The 22,213-nt window shown below is 36.4% G+C and overlaps 1 protein-coding gene across 6 annotated transcripts in view; it reads right to left on the reverse strand.

Annotated features, from left to right (window-relative positions):
* The window catches only part of st18 (ST18 C2H2C-type zinc finger transcription factor), a 61,730-nt gene that overhangs the window by 3,893 nt on the left and 35,624 nt on the right, over positions 1-22,213 (reverse strand). For all 6 annotated transcript variants that reach the window (XM_084399589.1, XM_084399584.1, XM_084399586.1 and 3 more), the window contains 14 exons: positions 21,305-21,486; positions 16,582-17,283; positions 14,769-14,903; positions 12,364-12,454; positions 11,329-11,421; positions 10,297-10,496; positions 9,039-9,235; positions 5,216-5,461; positions 3,771-3,883; positions 3,622-3,684; positions 3,457-3,525; positions 3,232-3,294; positions 2,777-2,857; positions 333-554 (listed from right to left, as the gene is read on the reverse strand). In XM_084399589.1, the coding sequence (XP_084255715.1) occupies positions 333-554; positions 2,777-2,857; positions 3,232-3,294; positions 3,457-3,525; positions 3,622-3,684; positions 3,771-3,883; positions 5,216-5,461; positions 9,039-9,235; positions 10,297-10,496; positions 11,329-11,421; positions 12,364-12,454; positions 14,769-14,903; positions 16,582-17,283; positions 21,305-21,486 (2,457 nt within the window). The remainder of the gene's footprint in view (positions 1-332; positions 555-2,776; positions 2,858-3,231; positions 3,295-3,456; positions 3,526-3,621; positions 3,685-3,770; positions 3,884-5,215; positions 5,462-9,038; positions 9,236-10,296; positions 10,497-11,328; positions 11,422-12,363; positions 12,455-14,768; positions 14,904-16,581; positions 17,284-21,304; positions 21,487-22,213) is intronic.

Below are 22,213 nucleotides of genomic sequence, written 5' to 3' on the forward strand. Positions count from 1 at the left end.
AAATTCTACGCCCCTGATACACACACATATATATATATATATATATATATATATATATACATACACACACAAAATATCAGAATATAATATATCGGTAATATATAATATAATATAGATGGCGCAGGGTGAGTACCTGTAAAAGTGAGCCGGTTGCGATAAACCCTATTGTATTATGCATATATAATATAATCGAATATAATAATAAGTACAAAACTCATAGATAACTCAGTTCACCATGAATGTGTGAAGAGGCCTCATTATACAGTAGACAAGTTTAAAGTTTAATTTCAGAGTTGAAGTTTGGGGTTATGGTACAGTTTGGGTTTCCTCACCTCCTGTGCGTAACGAAGACGTTGTTGGCATGACCCAGGCCGTTGCAGCCGGGCAGAGGGCAGTGAGGAAGCTCCTGTTTACAGATCTTCCAGGAGAAGGCCGACCCGTTCACGGAGCTCTCCTTCTGCTGCTTGCTGGCGATGGGACAGCTTCCAGCGCTGCGATGGGACGTGTATTTACCCGACACGTGGCCCTGCCCGTCACAGCCTGACACCGGGCACCTGAGACAGCAAATACATATCGTTACCAACAGCACACTGAACACTAAACTGATGAGTTTAGACTGAGTTTATGAGCGTTCATATGTAGATTTCTGTATTTTTAATAACTTGTTTGGAGGGAACAAGGTCATAATCTGCATCACAAAGGTTGTTTGGTATAGATTTCTGGGTCACTATGCCAAAACACACACAGATGTGACCTGACCCCTCGACATGCTTAAATTAAACCCCCTGCGCAGACCTCTTTTGTTGTCCTAAACTCAACAGGGTAACACTGTGATTGTCCAAGATAATCTCTTATTTGAGATTGAACTAGTTTCAGAGCTTATAACCGAGAGTCTTCCTAAACACAAACGAGCTCATATACATTCAGTTGATAATTTGATGGCTGAAACTTCCCCACACCACCGTCGCGCATTTGTCATTCTGTCCGTAAACACACACCCCCCCCCCCCCCCCCCCCAACACCCCCCAATTTCCAGAGTTGGAAGACTTTTCAAATACCATTAAGAAGATTAATCCTGTGAAATGCTGATTAAAAATGTATTCAAAACAGAGAAAAAAAAAAAAGGGCTGGAATAATTCTATCGGCACACGCAAAAAAAAGTCTGCGCTTCGTCGGAAACGCACTCCAGTAAATAATTACGGGCATGGAGGTTAACGTGCCGCCGATGGAAAACATAAGCCCTAGCAAGTTGAAGACTAGAGTGGTGAGGAGTTGGCCAATTTATTTTGCTGCTCACTTTCCCCCTAGGTCAGTAATGGAATGACATAAATTGCACATAATTGTTGTGCGTCCTCCACAGGGGGGAAAAAGCACATGATTTGGAGGTGGCTGACCCTTTCCCTGATAGCCCATATTGGAAGAGGTGAGAGGTTATCTGGGATAGTACAAATAGCTTGTCTGCAGGCCTATATGGGAAAGGTTGTTATGGCAGTTTTGGCTCTAATACACTGACTAAAACAAGACAACATTACGACTCCAACACTGGCCGTCGGGTCCGGCTCTGGGAATGGCGTTCCTGACCGCGCGGAACAACAGAGATGGGCCATATGGCCGACAATTTACAATAATCTAGCCACATTACAGATGTAGCCTGCTTTCCGTTTCTCCACCCGTCCATTTCTCTGCCTCTCCGTTCCTCCTTTTAATGTGCGCGGACCTGCTACCGTCTAATTCCTAAGCTCTCGTCTTTGCATTAGTAATTAAAAATGAAATACTAGCCCAGATGCAAAAGTAGGAAAGCCCTGTCACTCTGGGTTAGACTTCGGATTTAAGGCTGGAATCAATTCAATTAATATTTTTTTTTTTTTTCTCCATAGTATTATGTTTTTAAAGAGCAAACTACTGCATTAATTGTAATTAAATGAGATCTTACAGGAAAAAGAGGAAATAGTTTTGAGCTCCCTGAATTAAAAAAAGATTATTATTAATTTTGAATGGTATTTCTAGGAAACGCACATTCTAGGAAACATTTTCATCTAGTGTTCAGGAATACAGTATTTCCCAAAACAACAATTACAGTATTATTTTCATGTAATGTTTTTAAAGGTTAGTTGTTTTAGGTTGTTCTGATTTAAAAAAATAAATAAAAGTGTATTATGATGAAGATATTTTCACATTCCATAAATATAATACCATAAATTAAATTTCAACAAATTATCAATGAAAGTAGGATCAGTAAAAAAAATTCATTTTATATATAAGAGAACAATGTGGCATACAGCAAAATACAAATTATATGATCAATAAGTTATAACAACATATGTTTTTACATAGCTTTAACTCATCAAAATAAGTTATACAAGATTCAACTAATTTTTAAGTCAGTTTAACGCAATTTAAGTTGAAATGACTTAAACATCCAAGTTGATTGTACTTAAAAATTGAAGCAGTATTATGTTTTTAGCACTTAATTATTTCAAATATTCTCATTAGTTAACATAATTAGAAATAAAAATAATTAAATAGGGTTGGAAATCTAATAATCCAAAACAATCAAACAAACAAAACAATGCAACACCATATCTACCATGTTTGTGGAAAGTGCATACTATATTTCGGTTCAAATTTTTTAATCTTTCATCCAATAAAGAAGAATCTATCGGTTAAATGTTGACGCTTCAGTAAACACATCTAGTTTATAGTAAAGCCTTTCTCTTAAATCGTAAAGTAAAAACACCAAACGTTTTGGATGTCATTGTTTTTGGTGGTGTCTTACTTCATCTCCGGCTCTTCTTTGTCCTCTTTGCTTGGCGTGAGCTTCAAGCTTCCTTTCCTGGCACGAGGGCATCCTGACAGACTGGGAAGGAACATGACATATGTGACGAACCTTTCAGAAGTTCAAGCGTGCAGACGCGTGTGTGGGAAAGATACTGCGTGATGTTTCAAGCTTTGACACCTGTCGTGTTTCCATTGAACAGGGGTCATTACCTCAACAGCCGTGAAATGCCACAAAGTATTTACTCTTTGGCGATTACCCGGTTTTAAATGCAAATGATTTAACCCACTGAGTGCCTTTGTGTGTCTAAAATCTATTATAGAATAGCATCTTGAATTAGAAAACACTGGTGTAAAAATGAGACATTATGTATTTATGTCGTGCAAAAACACTGTGGAAAAAATGTCACCACAATTTCATCTTTCATTGAAGTCTATGGTTAATGAGACGCTCACCTCCTATGAGATGCGTAGTTTCCTGTCACATGACCTGAGCCGTCACAACCAGGAGTTGGGCACCTTTAAAAGAAATGGAAATTTTATGATTCACGATTCAATATATATATTTTTTCCATTTATTTACATCATCACATTACACTTACATTATTGCTTTAACTTCTCTGTAACTTTAAAACCATTGCACAGTTTTTTTATTGAATTGAAACATTAGCTAATTCTTACTTTAGCTCTTGAGAATTAGCAGCCATTAGTGATTTCAGGGTCTTATCAGCCAATGGGCAACCAGATACACTACAAAAATAAAAGCAGGAGACATAATGTATATTTTTCAAGATGGTTTTGCTGCTTGAAAAATAAAGAGGGTGTCGGACGGACGGGGCTCCTCACCTTCTGTGTGACGCATAATTTCCTGTCACATGACCACTGCCATCACAACCTGGTGTCGGACAACTGCAAAGAGAATAAATGACCAATGAATGCCTACAGTCTATGATCTACTTGATCTAATAGACATGCAATCCAAATCATTTTAGTACCTCATCAGCTCTTTTTTGGTGTCTCTTATGAGCATCTTGTTTTTTGCACTTGCCATGTTAGCGTCCCCATTGTACGCTTTATCCTCTAGAGACGCCTTCTCCAACTGATCCATCTACAAGACAAAGAGAAGTGTCACGATGGTCACTTAAAAATATCATTCTGTAAGCACACAGTCCCTAATAGTCTGTGAGAGGTTTGATTCTGCTTAAGTATGCTTAGTAAAACATATATCCATTTAAACTCCGGTGTAATCCCTCGTAGTGTTTATGATGGGAGAGCTGGGTGTTAAACCTTTGGATTTACTTACATTTTTTTTTTTTATAAGGTAAGTATCTTTGAGAACCAGATGTCAGAGGGAGAATCAGACAAACGGTACAACTGTCTGGGTTTGTTCTTTGACTCCAAAGAGGATGGAAATTTGCCAGCTTTTTGCATTTCTTTGCAATTTTGCTTTCGTGTCAGAGCGGTACATCATAACAGACAGAGTGCATTAAGGTTGCGGCTGACTGAAGGAGATAATTTTGATGAATAAATAGAAAGTTAAGGGTTTTTATGTTGAATATGTTCCTAATGTAGCGTACACCAAAGTCAAAGAGCATTTAGACACTGGATGTTGTTTTCTCAGGACATTATTATAATTAGACTATTAATTTTCCACCCAATTCTATTAAGAGTTTCATAAAATGTTGGGGTCAATATTAATAGGGATGGATGGATGGATTAAAGTGATCAAAAACGATAGTAGAGACATTTATAATTTTACAAAATATTTCTGTTTCAAATAAATGCTGTAAATCCAAATCAATCTTAATCAAAATGTTAAAAACATTTGTGCTTCTTAACAAAACTATTTTCAACGTTTTGATGATAAGAAGAATGTTACTTGAGCATCAAATCAGCATATTAGAATGATTTCTGAAGGATCATGTGACACTGAAGACTGGAGTAATGGTGCTGAAAATTCAGCTTTGCATCACAGGAATAAATCACATTTTAAGACATATTCAAACAGAAAACGGTAATTTAAAATGGTAAACAAATTTACTGATTTTACTGTATTTTTTATCAAATAAATGCAGCCTTGGTGAGCAGAAGAGACTTCTTTCAAACATGTTACCAAGCCCAAACATTTGATATGTGATGCATTTAAACCTTGAGATTTTACACAATATATTACTAAGACATTAACATTCGTCCTCATGTATAAACTCACTACACTCTTAAATCGATGGATCCTTTAACTTCTTGAACCTTTGCATTGCACAAAAGGTCCTTTATAGTGGAAAAAGATTCTTTAGATTATTTAAATGTTGATTTACAAGAAGAGTAACAGAAAACTGTTCACTGAAAGGTTCTTTGAGGAATAAGAAATAGTTCTTGTTCCTTAGTAGGCTTTGCTGAGAAAGTGTACCAGTAAAAGTTCCAGTAGCGGCCTCCATCTCACCTCTTTGTCCTGTTGCACAGGTGTTTTGCTGAAGTTCAGCGGCGTGTCCCAGGCATCCCGTTCATAGAGGACGTGGTAGATGGCCGGGGAGATCTGGAGACCCGCAGCTTTGGCTAGAGAGTGTTCAGGTGGGGTGAAAAGAGCGTCTCCCAACACCGGCATCACAGGAGAGTCTCTCGACTTTTCTCTCTTTTTCTTCATACTTAAATCCAGCGTTCCGTTCTCGTCTACCTCAATGAGCGAGTCCTGAATGAAAAGGAACATAAAAAGCCTTGTAAATTACCAACCCTTGATAGAGCACTTTTCTAGCAGAAAATTGTGTTTTGAACTTTTCTTCCAAGTCTAGAACTAGAAAAGGTAGGGGTTAGAGACTTGAACGAACCCCTAACTCTCAATATTACAATTATGTGCGTAACTCATACATCCTCGTGCGACAGACACAAAACGTGTAGATTGTTACAAACGTGTGTGCTTTTAATTTTCTAACCAGTCAAACGTACAATTTTCACCTGGCAGACAATAAAATGGTTGAAAAACAAACCATTAAAAAAAACTTGGCTAGTAATTACACTTTCAGCTAGTAACTAACCACCAATACTACCGTTCAAAAGTCAGTTTTTTGTAAAAACTTTTATTCAGCAAGGATTCATTAAATAGATTCAAAAGTGACAGCAAAGACAATTATAATGTTACAAAAGACTCCTATTTCAAATAAATGCTGCTCTTTTGAACTTTCTATTCATCAAAGAATCTTGAAAAAAAGTATCACTGTTTTCACAAAATATGAAGCAGCACAACTGTTTTCAACATTGATAATAATCAGAAATGTTTCTTGATCATCAAATCATCATATTAGAATGATTTCTGAAGGATCATGTGACACTGAAGACTGGAGTAATGATGCTGAAAATGCAGCTTTGATCACAGGAATAAATGACATTTTACAATATATTAAAATAGAAAACAGTTATTTAAAATGGTAATAATATTTCACAATATTACTGTTTTACTGTATTTTGATCAAATAAATGCAGCCTAAAAAGACTTAAAAAAAATCTTACCAACCCCAAACTTTTGAAGAGTAGTGTACATACTACAGTTGCTATGGCCTACTTTAAAAAAATATATATATATTATTTCTGAAAAAATCTAATAAAAAATCCATAGAAATTAATTGAAAAAAAAAAAGTTTTAATAAATTGTCGTTTTTATGAGTTCAATTTCTCACACATGTTTATAAATATTGTTTATAAAAAAAAAAAAAGAATTAAACCATTAAAATGGTATCCAGAAAACTTAAAACACATATTTTGGTAAAAAATAAATAATAATAATATACAAACATATTTCATAGGGCCCTAAACATGTAATTGTCAAAAAACATGTGAGTCCCAAAAAAAGCAGAATCCAGAAAAATGAAACCAGAAAAAAAGATGTGCTGGTGTGTGAATTTGTGTTATTGCAAAGAGTTTTTATGCAACTCGTTAACTGCTTAAAAAATGTGTTACACCAATTACTCCACACGGTAGCAAACAAAGGAGAGCTTATCAGGAACTAATCGTGATAATTGAGATTACAAACCAAATACGGCACTCTCTCTAACCAGCTCGAACCGAGCTAAAGCGCACCTATAGAGTTGATCCCTGCGCACGATGTGAGTTTTTCCCATCTGATGACATTCTCTCCAGCCTTAGAAACAAGTGAGGTGACATCTTTCTCCCACACTTCCCTGAAACGCTGCAAGACGTTTAGCCGTATTCTTCGAAAAAAACCAGCGACTTGGCACAAACAGGGAAATCGAGATACTTAACATGCATAAAGACATTTCGACGCAGACATCAGCAGATGACAGATCGGCTAACACTGTTTTATTCATTCGCTCAGTTTGTACAGTATACCTGCTCTCTGCCCACTGCGTGCTGGGACTACGAACGGCCTGTGTGGTGTGTAGGTGTGTGAAGCGTTTCACGCCATACTTCTGCGAGTTTCTCTCACTTTTATCTCTCTGCTTCTAAGAGGAAAACTTGAAAGCTTTGATCGAAGCTACCAAACTGGACGGATCATACTGTACGCTAGGTTTCTAATTATTACTGAAATATACAGCATTAGGATCCTGTGTTGATGTTTTCATTATTTTAGAAAAGTAGAGCAGAAAAGTTCAATTACATATTTTACCAATATATACAGGTGGTCATAAGTTTACATGCCCCTTGTAGAATCTATTAAATGTTAATTATTTTAACAAAATAAGGGGGATCATACAAAATGCAAGTTATTTGTATTTTGTGCTGTCCTGAATATGATATTTTACATAAAAGGTGAAAACATTCCATGATGCTCCAGAAGGAAATATGATGCATTAATAGCCGGGGGGTGAAAACTTTTTGAATTTGACGATCAGGGTCAATTTTACTTATCTTGTCATCCGGGAAACATGTAAGTATCTTCTGTTGCTTCTGAATGGAAGTAGTACTAAGTGAAAAAATACAGTATGATAAAAAAAAAGAATAATTTGGACATCATCTTCGTGTTCAAAAGTTTTCACCCCCCAGCTCTTAAAAACATCCTTCTGGAGCATCAGTGAATGTTTGAACCTTTTTTAATAGTTGTGTAACTGAGTCTCTCAGTCAGTGTGAAAAGATGGATCTCAAAATCATACAGTCAATGCTGGAAAGGGTTCAAATATGCAAAAGATGCTGGGAAAAAAAACAAAGAATTTGCAGGACCTGGATGATTTTTCTGAAGAACATTGGGCAGTTTGTATATATATATAAAATAAAAAATATTATTATAATTCATCATTTATATATATATATATATATATATATATATACATACAGGCTATATATATATATATATATATATATAAAATATGTAAATATTATTATTATTAATATTATTATATAAAAAAAAAAATAGAAAATAGAAAATGTTTATACTTTTGCAAATGTATAAAGCCAGAAGAATTTATATTTAATCATAATAGCTCATTTTTGAGGGATTTTTTTTTTGTCTGAGAGAAAAGAAGAAAGAATACAGGAAATGTCGCAAGCTGGATTCAAACATGCTGTACCCACATGCACTAACCGCTACCCCAAGACTCCAACATGCTTTCTAATACATTTTTGACAGCATTTTCCATATTTTTTTTTTTTATTAATAGTTTGTTTTTTTTCTATTAAAAAGAGGCTCAATAAAAGAACACAAGTGTAAAACTGATTCCGATATCCATATTCACACTGTAACATACATAATCTGCTGGCCTATGTAGACTTTTCTTATTTAATTTAAATAAAAGAGTGATGTCTATTAATCCTCAACCAATTGATTTAATCCAACTTCTCATAGATCGTCTGTTAGAGATCAACGCCAAAGGATCTGTGCGAGCTTATCTAGGATAATATATTACTTAGCAAAATGTCTTTGACCATCTGCAGTAAAAAAAAAAAAAAAAAAAAACGCTCTCCTGCAAACAAGAGAAAGCCCCAACATTACCATTAGAGCAAGTAGAAATCAAATGCACGGCCACATGTTTTACAAAAAGCCTTATAATTGTCATAGAGAAGGAAGCTGTGATTGTATTCCTCCCAACTCTTTTTGATGTGATTACACAAATTCTCCTTTGTGTACATTAAAGCTTTAGGGCCAGTGTGGGGAAAAGAAAAAACGCTCCCACTCTCTTGTTGTTGTGCCACCAGAGGCAACACAGTTCTCCGTGCCAAAAAGTGTCTTTTGATGTTACTCCTCTTTTTCATACACAAATCACAGTTGTTTCAGAATGACCACATTAAATACCTTTTTCTGAGTGGTCTAATTTGATTACCTTTGTGGATGATGCCAGGGGCCGGCTGGGGGGCAGGGCCTCGCTGTTGTCTCGGCAACGGGTGGAGAGGTTGAGGATGGCTGCGGATGCCATGTTGGACTGGAGGGCGTTGCTTTGGGCTTTATGGCGACTGGGGCTGTTGTCTCCGGGCATGATCATATGACCACCAGGAGCCAGAAAATAAGGGAACTGAGCCGCTGGAAATGGTAGTTAGAGTTAGTACTCGGGTAAAAAAGAGACAAGGAGAGAGGGAAAATATTATGCAAATAGAGCAACTACAGATCAACATTTATGTATACAGACAGGTTACAAATATACATAAATTAAGGTTTTATTTAAAAAAAATAAAACTAAAAAATTATGTTTTAATATATGTATCATTTCTTTTAAGCTGCCTGTCTACATAGATGTGGATTTGTAGTTGCTCTCTATCTCTTCAATATAAGATCAGTTATAATTTATACCGTATTGTAATACATATTATTAATAAAAACATAAATATTGATTTATATTTAATATATAAATGTATCTATCTATCTATCTCTACATATATCTATATCTATATATATATATTGTGTGTGTGTGTGATTATGTATACATACATATACAGTATAGTTGATAGCACTAATATATATATATATATATACATACTGTACACACATACTATGATCAGTTACAGTTTAATGTACATTTTCAGTACATTTATGTGAATATTATTAAAATAAATACATATATATGTACTGATTTATATATATATATATATAATTAATTTAAATAATGCAGAGACAACTATAAGTTGACCATTTGTAGGTTAATTTGATATTATATTAATAATATAATGTTGTAATAATGTAACATTATATTAATAATATAATATTCAATTAACCTTCAAATGGCTTAGTTATAGCTGTCTCTGCAATTTAAGCTGTATTTTTATATTATATATATTTTTAAAATAGAAAAGATTATTACAAAAAGTGAATGGTGTTTTCATGTGGAAAGCTCACTGCCAGGGTGTTGCTATGGTGTTCTGAATGGTTTTTAGTGTTGTTATGTGGTTGCTAGGGTGTTCTAGGTGGTTGATTATTGGTCTAAATCTGGTTCTTCATTAAAATTGTATAGAGCAGACTGTATGGTGCATACAAGTGACTGCACCAAGTCACACATGATGACACTGAAAACAAAGTTCTTTTTTTAAACGTCAGTAATGTCAGTGCATGCTGGGTAACCTTTGATTCGAAACAAAATAGACACTCACAGTCAGGAAAGTGTGAAGATTCGTGACTCTGGTCGGATGCCATCTGAGCTTGCTTGCCAAAGACCTGGGCGTCAAAACTGGCGTAGTCAAAATGGCCTTTAGTGTACTTGTCCATGTCTTTGGCCATGCTGGCCTGCAACGCTGCCATAGGATGTGCAAATCTGTATGTGAAGTCAAATTTCTTCATGTTTCCTAAAGGTCTAAATATAAAGGAAAAATCAAGACTTCAGAATTGAAGTATATCGTTTTTATTGCTGCTCATTTTTTTAGCATAAAAATGAATGACATTCTATCTTGAATGAATCATTCCCAACCAAATCAGATTCGCGTATTTATATATTTAAAAGCATCAAAAGAATGTGTTAACAACTGGTGAAGAGCTTATTAAATGTGTAAAGGAGTCAAACAGCGGCAGGAATCCCTCCGTCACACACACAAACGAAGATCTGCTGTGAGGAGATGTGGTTCTGATGCCTGTACTGGACTGTGAAGGGCAACATCGCGACTATGACGAGAAAAAACAGTTATGCTTGAGCATTCTGTCCTTTTTAGGGTCGCATTTTATGACATCAGGCTCTGCTTTTGGTTCGTTTACATGTGTTTGGTCTGTGTTGTGTTCATATTTCAGTCGAACCGGATCACAGTTCGTTTTGGAAGCAGACTGAGACCCATCTTTTCAGCGTCTCTCCAGGGTTCAGAAGGCAGCGTTCACACTTATTCAAATGAACCGCACTAACAGAGCAATCGCACCAGGGTTCGTTTTAAATCGAACCAAACATGACAAGTGTGAACACGCTCTTAACTCTCATTGGAGTATTAGTAGACTGTGTGCTTAATATCTGCTATCTTCTATTATCTTCTAATGCCCTAATGAGAGTTAGTTGACATGTAGTTGCAAAGTTACTTAGTTAGAAGGATGTCTGAACAGATGAGATGTTTATTATTATCCTTCAGAAAGATGATTTGTGAACTTATTTTGAACCTGCTTGACTGTAAAGGAATCAAGACCTCCATAAGATGAAGGTTTATTACCTGGCCATTCTCTCTGCGCTCTGTCTGCACTTTGTGGGCTCCTCCTGCGGTTTGGAGATCTTTTCTGCAGCCGCTATCGGGCAGCCTGAGAGACTGTGTGAAAACAGACATCAGAAGTGTGGAGTCAGTCTCCTCCTGGCCTGGTTAACAACTTTCTTTTAATTGAATTTGGGTGCATTAAACAGTAATTGTTCAATTAAAAATAATCTGATAGTTTCTATGCGATAACCATCACATTGTTTTATAGTCTACTTAAGGTTCATTAACGATTTGTTTGGATTTTTCCTGATAGAGTGAAACTTCATGTTTCTTTTCAAGTGAATGTCCAAGTTTTCACAGCAAGTGCATCTCTTTTTGGGGGGTAAATTAACATGGCTGATGTTTTAAAGGGGATCTATTATGCTTTATACATTTTCAATTTACTTTAGTGTGTGATGTTGCTGTTTGAGCATGAAAAAGGTATTTAGATAAATCCAACCCAATGCATATGTAAATAAAGGGGCGGGACCTGGTTGAGTTAGTTAGTAGGGTGTTGAAACTCGCGGTTTCGGTAAGGGGCGGGACATTTCCCGGTTGACCAATCACAACACACTGGTCCAGCCGACCAATCAGAGCACAGTGCGCTTTTCAAAAGGAGGGGCTTCATAGAGACAGGAACTAAACAGAGCGTTACTGACAGACTGGGAAGAGAGGAGCTGCAAAAATATCAAATATCTAAAATATTATGTGTTTTTGGAACATTCAAGCATGAAAAACTATTAGTAGACCCCCAAGGCATTGATATAGGGCATAATAGGTCCCCTTTAAGGTGCTTTAAAGCATTGCAACAGTGCAAAATAGAGTAATAATAATACTATGATATATTTTTGGGGATAAATCTCCAATGTAGTTTAGTCGACTGGTAACGTTATTATAAACAACATCACTTTCCCCCAGCGACTGCCTCAAAATATAGATGCAAATCTGCTTACAGCGAGAAAGGAGGTTTGTATAGAAATTAATAGAGTGTAATTTGTGTAAAAAAATCAAGCTCACCTTCTATGTGTGCTACGGTTACTGTTGACATGACCTCTTCCTGTACAGCCAGGGGTCGGACATTTAAGGACGTTTTCGTGCATGGCAAGGACTGAAAAAAAAGGGAAAAAAAGAAGAAGATATGTAACTTTACAGATAAAGAACAGAAATTACATTTAATAACAATTCAGCATTTTGTGGAATTCACACAAGCTTCTACTGCAGCTGTTTTTACTGTTTATGCTAACTAAAGTTTTCAATGTGATTCTTTGCTAGTTGAAAATGTGTCTCCTTTCAAGTATGAACATGCAAAAACATCACGACTACAAACACATTTTGATTACCATTTAAGAGACACACACATATTGTTGAAGTCCTATCCAGTATCCTTAGTAACTTTTCACTCTGCTCATAATTAGTTTGGAGGATGTGCCCGTCTATTTAGGCTGCATCCGCGGGTCCTTTGATTTGCAGAATGCTGCCTCTGGTTTAGGAGTACATGCTTTCATATTGGAGGAAAAAAAGGGGGAAAAAAAACTTAATTACATTTTCTGTTCCTTTTGTCACATCACTGTTTAATGGCGGTTGTTTGTTGTGCTACTCTCAAATGGAGAAAACCAGCGAGTGAAAAGTTGTTTCCGGATTGCATTTTTAATTTGCATACCACAGGAAATCAAACCTCAGTTGTGTTGACGGCTGAAAAGTTCTTTAAAACAAGTTTTTTGTTTTTATTTACTTTCAGCTTGCAGCATTATGGTTTCCACTGGAAGGCTCAAGATAAGTAGTAAATACATGAAATACATTTATGTACATAATTGACAAGCAGATTACATATTCGTGTTTTTTTTTTTTTTGACTAAATGAAGTCTTGAAAAGGGACATTTCTTCAAATTATGTTTATTATGTTTATCATATTTGTTGAATGTCCATCACATTCCCCAAAATAATTTTGCACATTTTGGAGGAAAATTTGGCTAAGCCTAAGAACAAGTTAGTTGCAAAAGCAATGAATTGCTTCTGAATTAAAATATTCAAATAGTAATTAGTTTGGTTATGACAACTAAATGAAGATAATGTAATATCATGATTTAAAAATCTCAAAATAAATGACATCAGAACCAAATTATTTGAAAAACCTAATCTCTAAAGAATATACATAAAAATGACTTTTTTTATTTTTTACTGTTGCATAATATAAAGTCTGTCTCAGTCATAAATACTGGCAAATGTAACACTTCTTCACAACCCTCTTAAAATTTGGAAAAAGTAATTAAGTAGATATAAAAAAAAGGTTTAAAGCTATAATAATATACCTGTTAAATATAAAATGATTGTTTATTTAACACACGCACACAGTATACAGTGCAATGCATAAGTTAATACACCCATGCTAAAGTTGACTAAAAAGAGGAATAAAAAAATCATATTTTGGAAATTGAACTTAATGCCTTAATTTAAAAAATTAGGAAAAATCCAACCTTTAAGGACACCAATTTTCTTTGTGAATGAATAATGTATCGTAAATAAATAAATGTTCTTCCTTAAAATACATGGTGCATAAGTTAGTACACCCCTATGTTAAATTCCCATAGAGGCAGGCAGATTTTTATTTTTAAAGGCCAGTTACTTCATGGATCCAGGATACTATGCATCCTGATAAAGCTAGTTGCTCTCAATGCAAATCAAACTAGCTTTTAGGCTAACTGAAATAAACCATGCCAATCTCTAGGTATGGTGAATGCTATGTGATGATGTGGGACTATTTTAATTCCAAAGGCCAAGGGAACTTTATCAGGATGCATAGTATCCTGGATCCATGAAGTAACTGGCCTTTAAAAATAAAAATCTGCCTGCCTCTATGGGAATTTAACATAGGGGTGTACTAACTTATGCACCATGTATTTTAAGGAAGAACATTTATTTATTTACGATACATTATTCATTCACAAAGAAAATTGGTGTCCTTAAAGGTTGGATTTTTCCTAATTTTTTAAATTAAGGCATTAAGTTCAATTTCCAAAATATGATTTTTTATTCCTCTTTTTAGTCAACTTTAGCATGGGTGTATTAACTTATGCATTGCACTGTATATATTTGCATTTTTTCTTTAAAAGCTGAAGAATTCTGCATTTTCTATCACAGAAAAGAAATAACGATTAGATATGTTTGTAGCACACATTGAAACAGAAATGTGCTGATTATAATACAGGCTGGTTAGTTAAGCAATCACCATGTAATCTTTTATCCCTCAGTCTCTGTACAACTAAACCTTGATCATTAGTATGGCATGAATATTTATGGGATGAAAATGATCACAGTGTTGTTATCACTAATTGTATTTGTTCTGTTTGCATTGTACTGCTGTGAAGGGAGGAAATGTGTCTAATGTCCTCAGGAAGTGATGCGTAACATGAGAACAGACTCACTCTCTGGGGGCACTCTGACTTTGTGGGGACATCCTGATAGACTCCGGTGATGAGGGTAGAGGCCTGTCACGTGACCCGTCCCGTCACAGCCCGGGGTCGGACATTTGATGTCTTTCTTTTCTGTCCGAGGGGAGTCTATAACGCACGCACACACACACAGTAAAAACAGTGCTCTTCAAGAACGTGGTTATAGTTCCTCCCATCCAATCACGTTTCTCTCTATGTAAGCTGAAGCGCATCCTGTAAAAGCATGATGGGTATGTGTATGTATTCATCCGTGACATTAGTTAAGGCTGCGGTCTTACTCAGGGCACCGGTTTCTTAGCGTTGATCCGTAGAGAGATTATCTTCAGAGATTACCCATTAAACAGCAGTCATCACAAGATTCAAAGTGCTTAAAGCTCACATCAGAGATACTTTACTAGGATTTATGACTTAATTTATGCTCATGGTAAAATAGCTGGCTGATACCGATAAAAATCCAGCATACATAGATGTCATCAGAAGATTTTCTTCTTGTACTTGTACTTTTTTTTATTTATATATATATATAAATCATATCTACTATTAAATATTTTCAAGCCAAATTGTTTTAGCACTTAAGAGGATTTTATTTATCTATCCCTTTGGGCTAGAATCTCTGTATGTCTCTTTCTTTTTATATGTGGATTTTTGTAGTTTTATTGCAAAAACACATATACTATGAAATGGTGTAAAGCAGGGGTTTTCAAACTGGCCTGCGAGGGAGTGACAGTGGGTCCATGGAAAAGTGAAAAATGGTAAAAAAAAAAAAAAAAGTAAATAATAAATAATATTAAAATTAAGTAAATAAATTAAAATAAATGGCAACTCTTTATTTTACAGTGTCATTGTTAAAGATGTTACTTAGTTACTATATTAATAACTATAAATGATGCATAACTACATGCAACTAACCCTAATCCAAACCAAACCCTGATGCTAACCCTATAGTAAGTACATGTGACACTTCAGATGTAGCCTATATACTTCATACTTACACTAGATACTTTATGTAGCCCATATGACAGACCAGCGCTGCACGTTGCAATTATATTTTTCTTTTTGAAGTGATTTCAATCATATTTCAACCAATTCAAAACCATCATCGTGAACAGAGCATCACAATGATGGTTTTGAATTGGTTGAAATATGATTGAAATCACTTCAAAAAGGAAAATATGGTTGCAACGTGCAGCGCTGGTCTGTCATATGGGCTACATAAAATTATAATGAGAACATTATACATAATTGTGTGCTTTTAATGGTGAGACTTTTGTTTTCGTAATCAGGCTCTCAAAACTCTGGATTTAGATTTATTGGCCAATATATCGGTTATCACCCTTCAAATATAAAGAATTATCGGTGTCAGCCAAAATGTTCATATTGGTGCATCCCTAAAAAAGTAGTTTCCTGCAATACAAGGCACAGCAAAACAGACAGTGTGACCAGTGCAGTCCGAATCAGTTAACCACCGACTTAATGACTCTAATGAGCCGGTTCTTTTTTCGAATCACAAACATATAAAGTGCAACAAGTGAAGTCCGACGGCTGAATGGATGACTCTTATGAACCAGGTTTATTTTAGTGAATCAGAAACATGGGCATGTAGTCTGATTCCAGAATGAACGACTCTAATGAGCTGGTTCTTTTGAACGAATCAAACACATAGTCTAGTTCGACTCCTGATTGAATGACTCTTACGATTCATGGCGACTTTAGGGAATCAGAATATTTACAAGGAATTCAAACTATAATCTTTAAAAATCAGTGAGAATGCGACAGTGAATCTCACCTTTGCTGCTGTGGTACATGGAGCGAGCGTCTATCTCCAGCATCCTCTGCTGCCTCCGGTCATGGTTCATCTGCTCCAGGAGGAAGCGGTCCATGTCTTTGTAGGCACTGTGGATGACCTGTCTATGTTCAGACTGCAGCACCATGGCCTGCTCTAGAAGACTGAGGTTCAGTCGGGCTCTATCCAGCTCCAGACGTCTGGCCATCAGACCTGGACCCCAAACACCTCCTCGCTCCTCAATCCTGGGCGTCTGGAGCTCCTCCTCACTGTCGCTGAACTCCCGCACAGAGCCATACTCCTCCATAAAGTTCCCTGCATTGTTTCTGTTGATGTAAGCAGAAAGAGCTTCTTCGTGGAACTGCTGACCTATTCGGAGTCTCTTTATGAAAGCGTTGTCTGCAGGTGGACTGGGGCTGTGATGGATCCCGTTGACTTTCGTTAGGGACGGAGGAACGCTCCATTCTTCCTCGTCTGCCTCTCTGTCTGGAGAAAGATGATAGCTGGCTCTGATCTCCTCCTGATTTTGGTCTTCAAAGTCCTGGTTGTGTTCCTCCTCTTCTTGCTCATTCTGGTGCTCGGATATCTGAGCCATCAGGTCTGGCGAACCCTCACTCGTTTGTTCCGACCATGACAACAAGTGGTGTGAGTTTGCGTTGTGATAGACAGTGTCTTCCAGAACATCACTGCCGTTGAGTTCCTCATCTGAGACACAGGAGGACAATGGGGTTTAAATTGATGGATCATCAGTAAGAGCTCATTAAATGATTTGTTTGGAAGTAAAAGACTAACAGATGGTTTTCAGATCATTCAAAATCACAAGTTGTGACAAATATGACAGATTCAGTTTGGGATTTGGAAAAAATGTGAAGGGAAACACAAAAATATGTCTCTGAGCACATTCATAAACTTGGATGGATGGATGGATGGATGGATGGATGGATGGATGGATGGATGGATGGATGGATGGATGGATGGATGGATGGATGGATGGATGGATGGATGGATGGATGGATGGATGGATGGATGGATGGATGGATGGATGGATGGATGGATGGATGGATGGATGGATGGATGGATGGAAAGAAAGCTTGTCAAGAAAAAACATTTCAAATGTTTTCATTTACTGACCACCACATCTAAAATCACCATTTATTAATTTAAATATATACTTGACTTGACCTTAATATCAAATAAATAACATTTAAAATGTATTAAATGTTAACATTTATAAAAAATAATAAAAAATATGCCCTCTTAATTTAATCTTCCATCTGTCCAAGTTACGCAACAGTGTTTTTTAAAGTGCGACTTGCTTAAAAATGTGTTAAATGTACTGGAAAAAAAAATGTTTTCAAATCCACAATGATATAAAGCTGTAAACGCTAATCAGAAAGCAGCATGATTTGCTATACTACAGTACTACTTTTCATAAATCCATAAAGCTTATTTGACTGGGGGTTTATAGGGTGAATAATAATTCTTTTTTGGGGGGGGGGATAAATCTCAGATCTTTTATCCCTTAAAATCACCTTTAAACGACTCTTTGGAATTGCAACAGACCCGATTATATTAAGTAATCGAGTCAATGATTAACAAAAGAAAACTATCAGCTGGATTGATTTACAATCCACAACTGATCTCTCTGAAACTTACCCGCCGGGGTTAAAGCTCTTTGGGCACTAGGGTTTAAAGTTCAAAATACAGCGTAAGCACGAGATACATCTATCCTCTTAGAGGGCCTTATGCCACCCTCCAAACCATATGCAACCACTGAGTTGATTAGATATTAGAGCATTTTGGCTGCCGCCACATGCGGTTTCAGGGGCTTCTAATGGGATCATACTGCCTTAACAAACAGTTGCTAGACTTAAAGAGCATATAAAGTAGTCCTGCTTTTAATCCCCCCAAAAACATCCCTAAATGGGGGATAGAGAGCTCAGTGGCATTTACAATCTCACCCGTCTCTTGCCAAAAATGGAAACCAGGCTTTGAGGGGTTAGAGTGTGCTTGCGGATTGGTTCGTGCCATGCCAAACTCGGCATAATGTCGCAGAGGTCTACACTGGCGCTGTAAGAATGCAAAGGCATAATGCTAGCGCACAACCTAAATTTTGATTCTGTTTGTTCAGATAATTATAGTTTTTATGCATGCTGCTTGAGGAAAGGGTGGTTTAATCTCGTCCGTTTTTATTTTTGGAATTGCATCCAGTTGAATGCGTGTCGAACGTTACTGCACTGATTCTTGAGAGATGCAACGTGTCCCACACTTTAAAATCAACAATAATATGAATCAGAACAGACAGAATGTTCCTTAAACATAGTAAACCGTTATATTTTCACTCACCAAATCTCTCAAAAATATATTAAACAATCAGGATGAAGACTGACTTGCCTGATTTTATTAATATTTTGATCTGAAAGGTGCATTTTTAAAGGTGTATTTTTAAATAAATATTTTTTATTTTATTAATATGTATATATTTTTTTCTAAAAAACAAAAAAACAATGCTATTTTTAAAATAAATATATCTTTTTAAATTAAATAAATATGTATATTTTAAATAAATGATTATTTTAAATAAATACTATTAATTTAAATAAATGCACCATAAAAAATACACATCTTTCAGGTTATGAAAATATTCATAAAATCAGGAAAGTTAGTCTTTATCCTTAATGTTTTATTTTTCCATATGCTAGTAAAGCAACTCCATATAAACAAAATGGCTACAGTACATCTGTAACTAAATGTCATTATTTTGTCAACACCATCAGATTTTCCGTGAGATGCGGCTGACATTTAAAAAGACGGAGCAGAAAATCAGTTTGAAGCCGTCCTGCGTTCTCAATTTATTCTTAATCATAGTTAAATGCTCCATTTATTATAAATATCTGACATGGTACTACTCATGTTTGTATCTGATGGTGTTGACCTGTACAAAGCGATAGAGAAAGAAAAACAATCTGTGTGAAAATGGAAGCAGGAAGTTGCACCAAAACATGATGAACAGATTAGTCCACAAACTTAAAACTTCAAATATTTATTAATTTCTGTCGAAGAATCAGTGCCCGTAACACAAAACCATGAAGCATCTGGACGGCGAAACCAAAACGGAGCGTGGATTCCACTGCTAACACACTTAAAAGCGGACGATTTCCCTGATTATGTCGCTTTTGTCAGCAGTTTGAGGTGTGAAAACCCAAAGCGGTCCAGCACAGATGAAAAGTTCGCCAGTTATGCTAAGACACAATTAACAGAGCAGATGATTAGGAGTTCTCTGCCATCCAGATGGAGATACAGCCCTGACCAAAAAAAAAATAATACAGAACAGTGGGGGAAAAAAAGACTGGAGCGAACAAGGGCGAAAAATGCTTGGATGCAGAGAGTGGTTTGTGTTTTGGAACAGGTGAATGGTTTATACTCCAGAATAACCATTACCATTGTGTGTATGGAGACCAGAAGCTTGGCTGGAGTCACACACACACACACACACACACACACACACACACACACACACACACACATACACAATAGTACCAAATGGAAGCCTTGCATCCCTTTAATTTCTCCCCTGCCTTTCCTTAAATTCACACACCCTTCTCGTCCCTCTACAGATCCATTAATTTCGCTACGGTCCCAGTCGTCACTCACTCCCAGTCACACCCCGCACATTATGCTTAAAAAAAAAAAAATAATTCAGTAGCACTTCTTCAGCAGTGCACTTTGGCAAAACGCAAAGCAAACATGTTGCGAGACAGCAGGGAAATATGACAAATGAGATTTTCCAAATCATTCTACAACTTCAGAATATAATACTAAAAAACTCAAAGGAGGAGTAAAAAAAAAAAAAGGTTATGATTATTGTGGGTAATATGAAATCAGAGAAACAAATAAATTCCATTTCCAATGATGCTGTTCAATTTATTGAGCTATTTTGTTGTCCATTTAACAACCCACATGTGTCCAATAATGAGCAGCACACATTATGCCTAATTATGTATATTTGGGCCGCATTCGTTGGTCTAACAAAAGCTTTCGAAAGGGACAATTACGTTTGTTGCTTGGTTACATCGTTAAAAATATACCAAATAAGTGCAGATTATAGGGGTGTGGAGGTACACATGTAAAGCATGGGTATTGTTGCCAACATGCTCATAATTTGATTCATTAGGAAATGGCAGCATTTTGTTTCTAGAAAGGAGACTGCTTTAAAACGTAATATCGACTTTAACGTTTCCGTGCCTCTTTTGCCAAAAATGTTTTGTTGTTGGAGTGTATGATCACTCTCTTTTGTCAACGAGGCACAATATAATTTGGTGCATTCTATTCTCAGTTACCCTATTTGCATAATTATGCAAGCAACCACACTTGCTTATAAAAAAGCACTTTTGTAGGCTGCATAATCGACCCGGCGCCAGCTACTTTAACGCCACCGAGTTTTTAATCCGGGTTTCAAAGTAGTCGAGCGGAGGAAATCGTCCTTAATCTGGAGACCGGATGCGGGAAAAACCGGCTCGGAATTTTCAGACGGATCAACTTCCGTGGGACGCCGTGATAGACAAACATGATAGATGGATGGATGGATGCGATAGGGGAGGAGGGAGAGGAGGGAGAAGAGGCGAAGGAGGAGGAGGGAAAGAATATATGAATGCAACAGATGGTAGTTTAAAATTCAGCGTCAATTGTTCATCAAAACAGACAAAACAACAGGACATCTGTCTACCTGCTGGAGTGTCAGTGTTCCTGGGCGCGTCTTTGTCCTGAGCGTTTGCCAGGTCTTCCTCGCTGGGGCAGGGGCTGGGACTGTAGTGGCGGGGCTTCATCAGGAGAGATTTCCTCTTGTTGACTGGCGCCCCGCGGACCCCTTCTGCGGCCGCACGCTTTTTACCCGCTCCGAGATGCAAGCTGGAAGCAGAACGCAGGGGTCATTCAATGGATTCGGCATGTCACAAACCAACCTGTTAAACTGTCTGTGTCTGAGTATGTGATTGGTTGAGGTACAAAGATCTAATGAATCTGACCCCATGAGGTTTAGTGTTGTTTAGACGCATCTTGAAATAAGTTGTGCCAATTCTTCAATGGTTCTTTCAGCAAAATACACTCTTGTTCTTGGTTCTTGAGTTGCGATATGGTTCTTTACAGAGTAAACAATGTCCAACAATAGTGTTTTGGATCTTTGTGGAACCTTTTAAGTCATTAATAAAAATGACTTATGATATTGTTCAAAAGTTTGGGGTCAGCATGATTTTCTTTTAAAAAGCAAAAGTATTTGTATCCATTAAATTGAGCAAAAGTGACAGTAAAGATATACTGTTACAAAGGATTTCTATTTCAAATAAATGCTGTTCTTTTGAACTTTCTTTCTTTCTAAGAATCCTGAAAAAAACATATCATACATAAGCAGCACGACTGTTTTCAACATTGATAATAAAAATAAATGTTTCTTGAGCAGCAAATCAGCATATTAGAATGATTTCTGAAGGATCATGTGACACTGAAGATGCTGAAAATTCAGCTTTGATCACAGGAATAAATTACATTTTAAAATATATTCAAATAACAATACTGCCATTTTAAATTGTAATCATATTTCACAATTTTTACTGAATTTTTGATCAAATAAATGCACCTT

Source organism: Rutilus rutilus (assembly GCF_951802725.1).
Source record: "Rutilus rutilus genome assembly, chromosome: 24".
In the NCBI taxonomy this organism is placed as follows: Eukaryota; Metazoa; Chordata; class Actinopteri; order Cypriniformes; family Leuciscidae; genus Rutilus; species Rutilus rutilus.